The following is an 8,297-nucleotide window of genomic DNA, read 5'->3' on the forward strand; positions in this document are numbered from 1 at the left end:
AATTTTCTAAATGTTCATATCTGGACCAAGCACTGTGACTATTCTCTCCCCAGTAAGGGCAACTTCTTAACTGCTTCACACTCAGGGCAGCCCCTCCCGTCGCTGCACTGCGCCCAACATCCGCTAGGGGTCGCGCTGGCCCCGACTTCCCTCCAAAGGGCGGAGACTAGGTGGGGTCTCAAGCTCAGCGCTGAAGCCCTCTCCTTCCCTCAGCAGCAGGAGATCCCCCGCCCCACACTCTTACGAGGTCCATGCAAGAAAACAGAGTCTTCTGACTGAGACCAGATTTTTATTTATGGAATCAAGAGATTCTGGGTGAGTATTTTGAAACTTGGCCATAGATGGACCAATTGGGAATATCTTGTTGCCTATGGATACCAGAGAAGGGGCCCATGTCTGACCTTTGTGACCTTTCCCCACCCCAAGCTCCCATGGTAGTATCAGTAAGGTCGGTGGTCAACATCTAAAAAGTGCCAAGTACTTTGCTCCTGGTGAGAAAGCACTTAGGTAATTAACTTTTCAGAGAAGGGTTCCCAGGGCCAGCCTGGGGAATGTACAACTTGATATTGGCTATAGTGTCCTTGGGCACCCCTCATCTTCAAAGAGACCCTTACACTTGTTCAGCATCATGGAAATAGGACAAGTTGCCTGCTCAGGACATGTAAGGCTGAGTGTTAAAGAGCAGACAGAACGAGGAGAGCGACTGAGTCTGAGTCTTTCCTGTCCCCAAACTCTCACTCCACGCCCCAGATGGAAATCAGCCCCAGGCCCCTCTCGCCAGGCTTATCAAGGCCTCAGCGTCCGGCATCATCTGGTCACCTGATCTCCCATCAGCTGACACTGAGGAGAAACACAGAGAGAGAGGAGGTCAGAGATAGCAAGACAGAGAGAACCAGAGCAGAGGAGGTGGAAAAGGAAGACACAACGAGGGAAGTAAAGCTGTCAGGAGGATGAGGATATGAGAGAGAAATAGAAACAGAAGGAGAAAGAAACACAGGAAAAGATAAAGACAGAGACAGGGAGATACAGAGAACAGGACAGGGGTCCATCGGGGACAGAACAGGCATCAGGCCCTCCCACTCCCTGCACCCCTGATCCCATGGAAGGGCAGGACCTCACCTTCGACAAACTCTGTCATCCAAGGACTGGACTGAAGAGCACATCTGGCCTTTCCCCTTCACCACGAAGGCCTCCTGCGGTCTGAATGACCAGGGACAGCACTGCTCAAAGCAGACACTGAAGGTGCAGTTCCCACACCTCTGGGTCCTGGTCAAGGGCACGAGGGCATCGTCATAGCAACAGTGCTGCAGGGGGTCGTAGAGCTTGTCCCCACATCTCCTGAGTGGCTGGCACAGCATCAGGCTAGCACCCTTGGGGGAGACTGAGAGAGACAGAGCTGGTGTGGGCTGTGGCAGCAAGTGAGAGTGTCCCAACCCAGGGCCCTCCAGAACCCCCACCCCTCCCCTCCTTCTATGCTCACCTGGGGCTCCATGTGACCAGAGGAGCATGGGGATGTCAAGAGCAGCCAGAACAACTGTGGGACAGAAAAGAGAGGAGGTGGGGCTGACGGGGCCGCCATCTGGTCAGCCTCAGGGAGCCGAGGCTAGGGAAGGGGAAGGTCTGAGGTGTCTGCCCTGACTGAAATTCAGAGAAAGGTTAGGAGCAGAGGCAGGGTGGGATCCGGTCTACCTGTGGTCAGGTGTCTTGGGGAGCTTGGGTCACTACAAAGTGAGGTCATGCAGACAGGACTCTTGGAAGAAATAGGTTTAGGATTCAGGGAGGGAGTAGAAGTGGCTTGATGGGAGGAGGATGGAGCTGAAGGCACAGATAGGGTTGGGCTGTGAAGGGGGCTGGGCTGAGACTGGAGGTGGATTATGGATATGATGGTTATGTGAATTGGGAAGAGGATTGGATATGGTGTAGGAAGAGGGATAGAACTGGGGACAGGCATGGGCTTGGGTCAGTCCTGGGCACATGAATGGATCTGATCTTGGGGATGTGGTTGGGTTATTGCTATGGTGAGATACGCAGAAGGAGAGGGCAGAGGATGGGGACAGAGATGATGTTATGGTTGGGCAGGGATGGGGCCTGGGTGGTGGCTGAGATTGGAGAGGGGCTCAGGGTGGGAATTGAGGTTGGGACCCCCTTACCCAGGATGTGGCATCGGAGTGTCATGGCTCTGGGTTGGGCTGCAGTGGAGTCTGCAGGAGAGCAGAGATCCGGCAGGTGCTTTTATACCTAGAGTGGAGCTAGTGATGTCAGCCCTTCTCACACCCCCCAGCCTGGCCTGCAGGGACATGCTGGGCCTGGGGCAGGGGTAGGTGTCACACCGGGTGTCTGTCTCTATAGAACCTGATGTCAAATCTTTTGAAAGCCAGGAGAGGACAGAAGCCCCTGCCATCACCCTCTCTCCCAAATGTTTCCCTGCTCACCCCCAGCACTGATGTCACTTTAGCAAACAGGAAGTCACAGGGTGCACCCACAGCCCACCCCACTCTCCCAGAGGAAACAGACAACACTTTTACATCAGACCCGCTTGAGTCTTCTACTTTCCCAGGTTTCTTTTCCACGTGACTAACCCCTTAATTCTTCCCAAACGGGTCCTGTCAGATCCCTGACCTAAGGCCCAACCCAAGGTCCAGAATGCAATAACTGCTCACTAAAGTTAAGCTGATAAGGTCTTCACTGGCCAATTTTTTTTCAGAAGTAGCTCAGTAAGTCCTTCCTCCTAGTCTGTCTTAGTCTGGAAGCTGCACTGAAATCTGTCCACCATGGGTGACCCTGCTGGTATTTGAAGTACTAGTGGGATAGCTTCCAGCATCACAGCAACACGCAAGCCACCACAGCACAGCAAACTGACAGACAAGTCATGGGAAGAAGTACAGCCAGAATGCTCCTTAGAAGGTAGGATGGCCAGACTTCATCTTACTTACTTTGGTTGGACATGTTATCAGAAGGGACCAGTCCCTGGAGAAGGATATCATCCTTGGTAAAGTAGAGAGTCAGCAAAAAAGAGGAAGATCCTCAATGAGATGGATTGACACAGTGGCTGCAACAATGGGCTCAAGCATAGCGATGATTTGAGGATGGCACAGGACTGGGCAATGTTTCATTCTGTTGTACGTAGGGTTGCTATGTTCGGAACCGACTCCATGGTACCTAACAGCAACAAAAGTTCACCTGTTGTTACTCCAGTGAAAGAGACTGCTTTAGTCAGTGAACTGATTTTTATATATTTGGGAATTCCAGCTTGAACAACGTTGGGCAAAAAGGAAGCTGTTTCCCATTAGAATGGCAATGATCAAAAAACGTGGAAAATGACAGGTGTTGGTGAGGTTGTGGAGAAACAGGAACCATCCTTCATCCATTGCTGGTGGGAATGTAAAATGGTGCAGACACTGTGGAAAACAGTGCCGATTCCTCAAAAAGTTGAACACAGAACTACCGTATGAGCCAGCAATCTCAATTCTAGTTATATGCGTACCCAAAAGAAGTAAAGGCAGGACCGCACACATAAAACTAGACACCTGTTCATTGCAGCACTTTTTGCAGTCGCCAAGAGGTGGAAACAGAAACGCCTATCAACAGATGGATGGGTACACAAAATGTGGTACATACATACAATAGAGTATTACTCAGCCATAAAGAGAAATGAAGTCCTCATGCACGCCATGACAGGAATGAACCTTGAAAAAAAAATTACACTGAGCACAGTAAGTCAGTAACAAAAGGACAAGCACTATATGATCTCACTTACATGAAATGAGCAAATGTTTAAAAACCAAAGATTATTAGTAGTTACCAGGGACGGGAGGGAGGGGGAAATGGGGGTTTTGCTCAGAGGACAGTAAGTTTATGTTAATGGAGTGGAATGATTGGAAAAGGGCAGTAAGAATGGTTGCACAACATGAATGATGTAATTGACGCCACTGAATTGTGCATGTAGAAATTGTTGGGAGAAAAAACTAGGAAGTGTTTCAGAGGACGCTGGTGAAGCTCATGAAGTGAAACACAAGGATGGCCCTGACCGCTGTATCCACACCCCACCAGGGCACTCTTCCCTGTCTCCTTCTCTGGACTCATTAAATGGTTATTTATCCAAGAGCACATCCTCCTTCAACACCACACACGCCCCAGGCACAGGCACCGATGAGTCAGTGGAGATTCCAAAGTCACTTTTGATGAAGATCATGAGAGTGAGAGAGGGTGGGAAAGACCATGGAAAAATAGGAAATCTTAGTTAGGGTTGTTGTGATCAAGGTCATTGTCATTATTACTCGTGTGTCAAGTTCTATGGGAGAAACTCCACAACCATCTTCAGACCGTCGCAGGTGTTGTTCCTCCCTCAGTGATGTGCTTGTATTTTCCTCTTGAGCAGGGCCATCTTGGAATCCGAATGTGTGTGGAGAAGTTGAAGCAGACAGAAGCGTGGGGGCTCTTGTGGTGCCTATGCTGTGGGGCTCAAGTAAATCCTGTGCGGTGAGAACCGAGGGGCCCTCTCCCACTTCTGCAGGGACCCACCAGTTCGGGGCCCTGCAGGCTGCAACCTGGCATGAATAACCCCTCTGGGATCCCACTGCTGGCCACGGTTCTTACCCTTGTACCATGTGCAGAAGCTGTCAGGGATTCCTGTGGCCTTTGCTGCATCTGACTATGCTCCCTGCAGGTGGGTGATGCTGGAGAGCAGACAGCACAGGCGCCCAGGCCCCACACTGAGCTGCCTTCCTGGGCCAGGAGCTGAGATTTGGCTTGGACTCTGACACCTGGGTAGAGCCAGATTCTGCCACATAATTGCTGGTTGACCCTGGGGAGGAGGCTTGGCTTCTCTGAGTCTCAGTTTCCTTCTCTGTGGAATGAATTTAACCACACCGTTGATAGATCAACTTTTGTACTCACAGGGACCATGCGTTACAGAGTCCACAAAGAAATGTCCACTGAGGACACCTGTGAGCCCACCTGTGTCAGGGGCACAGCAGGGACTTAGTCACAACAGTGGGGGTGGGAACACAGGCCGTGATGACTCAGAGAGGTCAGGGCTGGGGTGGGGATGCCATGGGGCTGTGGAAGCCCAGAGAGGGTGTCTGACCTATCCTGGAGGTCAGATCCCAGGACCAGGGCTTGAGCAGTGGATGAGCATGGTTAGATTTGTGTCAGTGGAACAACCCTGCATCGTTCGGCTGTGAGGGGGTGGACAGGGGTATGCTGAAATGAGTTCCTTTATGTGGCCTTTTGCTTTGGTTCTTTGGAAACACAGCTTGAGAGATCTTTCCCCTAAGCCCTGAGGAGTTACCTTTGCCCTAGCTTTCTACCCCAGAGGGTTTGTTACATTTATCCAGGTTGAATGACATTTCCTGGGTTAAGCTATAGACAGAAATGATATAATACTTTTTGCCTGGCTCCACGCTGCGATTGGCATACACATGGCAGGAGTTGTTCAACAGACTATGCAAATGAAGTGATTATAGACCATGCAAATGAAGTGTCTGTAGCATTCTATGCAAATGAAGTGTTTGTGGCCTATCAAGAAGCAATTGGTCAGCTCGTGGCCTTGGTGGGAGGGCCATGCCTTGAAATTGATGAGGTGTTTGTAGATATAAGCAGCCAGCCCCACAGAGGTGTCAGAGACAGAAGGAAGTAGGAAGAAGCAGAATGGAGAAAAGGCAAGAGAGAAGAAGCCGAGAGAAAGGAGTCAAGGAACCTCCTAAAAGAGCTGTAACACTGAAGATGGTGACAGGCCCAGAAGGGGCCCTGTGGTAGAGTCGGTGGTGACAGACAACAGAGCCAAGAGGAGCCTGTCTTCAGGGGCCCGAGAGGAGACCTGCATGTCTGAGAGGAGCTGAGAGAGCTGTCCTGCACTGAAGAAGGGATACTTCGGCTACGTGCTTCCTGATCCTGATCCTGATCCTGATCCTGATCCTGATCCTGATCCTGAGTTTTATCCTATTACTTCCTTAATAAACCACTTAACTGTAAGTATGATCCATGAGTTCTGTGTGGCCATTACAATGGATTATCAAACCCAGAAGAGAAGTAGAGAGTGCCGTGGAAGGGACGGCTGGTGCCAGAATTGGAAAAAAGTTTGGAGACTGGAGGTATGCCTGACCTATACATCATGGGAATCAGCTATGGGCTGACCCTGGTCATTATCCCCCGCACAAAGCTGGACAGGTTCTGAAGATGCTACTGTTACTACTACCCCCATTTCACAAGGGGATCGAGGTGGGAGCAGGAGACCAGGGAGTAACCTATTGTAGCAGGAATAACCGAGACAATATCAGGATCCTAAATGTCCATTTTCTCCCATCGGGGGGCAGCAGGCTTCCCCCCACCTCCAGCCCTGTGTCTCCTTAGCCCTTCTGGCCTCCCCTTTTCTTGCACCTTCGGGATAACAACCCTGCTCACCAGTCTGTGGACTCTGGCAGCTCCACAGATTGACACCCCTAGAGTTGGTTACAAATGGTGTTTTTAAAACTGCAAAACAATAGACTGGAAAACAGGATATTGTGCTCTGCACAGAATCTTAGAAAACATTTTTCAATGGGACTTTCTTTCATGACTGTGCGTGAGCCATGGGTGATGTAATTTCTATTTCTCCTAATGAGCTGCAGCCAGACAGTAAACTTGGGAATAGAGAAGCTCAGGCACAGACTTGCCTCCTCCTTCCCAAAGAGATGCTGACTTCAGCTGCCCCATCATGTCTTCCAAAAACGGATTCATTTTTCGTGTCCTCTGTTCCACGCGTTTCCTGGGGAGATTGGAGTTGGACCAGGCACTGAGCCTGTTGTCTCTGCCAAAGAGAGGGGTTAGGCCAGGCCTGGACACCAGCCAGGGTGAGAGAAGCCTGTTCCCCGGGACAGGTGGAGGTGGCATCTCGGAGCCGGGAACAGTGCAGCTGCTCTTCTGGCCAGGCGCCTGGTCTCTCAGGTCATCTGAGACAGGCTCTAGGGGTGAAAACATGGACGAGGTCAGGACAGGGCCATCAGTGCTCAGAGGCTGTGCCAGGCACGGGCAGGGGCCACCACTCAGGGCTCCATGACATTGAGAGACACTGATTTGACAATGATGATGCTTTGAGGTCACAGCCCTGGGTTTGAATCCTGCCTCTGCTCCTTCTCAAGCTGTCAAAAAAGGCTTTGCATGTAGCACTGCTAAACTCCCAAACCCAGCCACCCTGGAGTTCCTCACCTCATTCTGCCCACTATGGGTCATCATTGTCTGGGGATGGATCTGTCTTCTGCAAGGGAGCCAGAGCTCCGAGAGGCAACATCGGGACTATCTTGGCAGAAGCTGGCCCTCACTTTTTAGAGACTCTGCCGCTACCCATGGCTACAGAAGGTTCTGCATCTCTAGGCTGTGCGTGGAAAATCGTGCTCTCAAATGGCCATTTTTTTCATTCCCTCACCCTGAGTCCAACAACACACTATCCCAAGGTCCTGAGGCTGGTCAATGACACAGGCTGGACTAGAACCCAAAACCAAACTCAAAGCCGTTGGCTTCAAGTTAATTGCAACTCATGGAGGCCCCATGTGTTACAGAATAGAACTGCTCCATAGGGTTTTCTTGGCCTTTTTCTCCAGGCCTTTCTTCTTTGTAACTGCTGAGCAAATAATCTGAGAAGCTGGACTATATGAAGAAGCATAGGGCATCAGGATTGGAGGAAGACTCATTAACAACCTGCAATATGCAGATGACACAATCTTGCTTGCTAAAAGTGAAGAGGACTTTGGACATGTTATCAGGAGGAACCAATCCCTGGAGAAGGGTATCATGCTTGGTAAAGCAGAGGGTCAGTGGAAAAGAGGAAGACCCTCAAGGAGGTGGATTGACACAGTGGCTGCAACAATGGGTTCAAACATAGCAACAATTGTGAAGATGGCGCAGGACCAGGCAGTTTTGTTCTGTTCTACACAGGGTCTCTATCAGTCAGAATCATCTCTATGGTACCTAACAATGACAACAATCTTTTTCGCCAGGTCTTTCTTCCTTGTGGTTTCAACCACCAACCTTTAGGTTAGTAGTCTAATGCAAACTTTGTGCACCACCCGGGGACCTGGACTAGAACCCAGGTCTCCTTTAAATTCAGTTCAGGGGCCTCCAGAAACCCCTGGCCCAGCCCCTCTAGAAAGGGTGGGCACGTCCTAATCACAGACAGCCTTGGACAGTCCCTAAGTAAGATGCTCCCACAGGCCCTGGGTGGGGTTGGCAGAGCTGGGCTTCTGGGATGAGAAACCCGAAACCCGGGAGGACACTGGAATTTCCTGCTGTCACAGGCTTCCCCACTGGCATTGCCCCTTTGC

At 50.7% G+C, this 8,297-nt stretch overlaps 1 protein-coding gene across 1 annotated transcript; it reads right to left on the reverse strand.

Annotated features, from left to right (window-relative positions):
* Positions 1-830: 830 nt before the first annotated feature.
* IGFL1 (IGF like family member 1) lies at positions 831-2,175 on the reverse strand. Its single transcript, XM_049902413.1, has 4 exons — positions 2,151-2,175; positions 1,481-1,534; positions 1,120-1,381; positions 831-840 (listed from the first exon to the last, which is right to left on the reverse strand). The coding sequence occupies exons 1-4, from the start codon at positions 2,173-2,175 to the stop codon at positions 831-833; spliced, it is 351 nt and encodes a 116-aa protein (XP_049758370.1).
* Between the last annotated feature and the right edge of the window lie 6,122 nt (positions 2,176-8,297).

This window comes from Elephas maximus, chromosome 11 (assembly GCF_024166365.1).
Source record: "Elephas maximus indicus isolate mEleMax1 chromosome 11, mEleMax1 primary haplotype, whole genome shotgun sequence".
NCBI classification, from domain to species: Eukaryota; Metazoa; Chordata; class Mammalia; order Proboscidea; family Elephantidae; genus Elephas; species Elephas maximus.

Bases quoted from the DNA above. Each gene is read 5' to 3' on its own strand.
- IGFL1 (XM_049902413.1), bottom strand. From the start codon at position 2,175: ATGACACTCCGATGCCACATCCTGG. The intron at 1,535-2,150 runs GTAAGGGGGTCC...TCTGTCCCACAG, and splicing joins ACTCCGATGCCACATCCTGG to TTGTTCTGGCTGCTCTTGAC. The intron at 1,382-1,480 runs GTGAGCATAGAA...TGTCTCTCTCAG, and splicing joins CTGGTCACATGGAGCCCCAG to TCTCCCCCAAGGGTGCTAGC.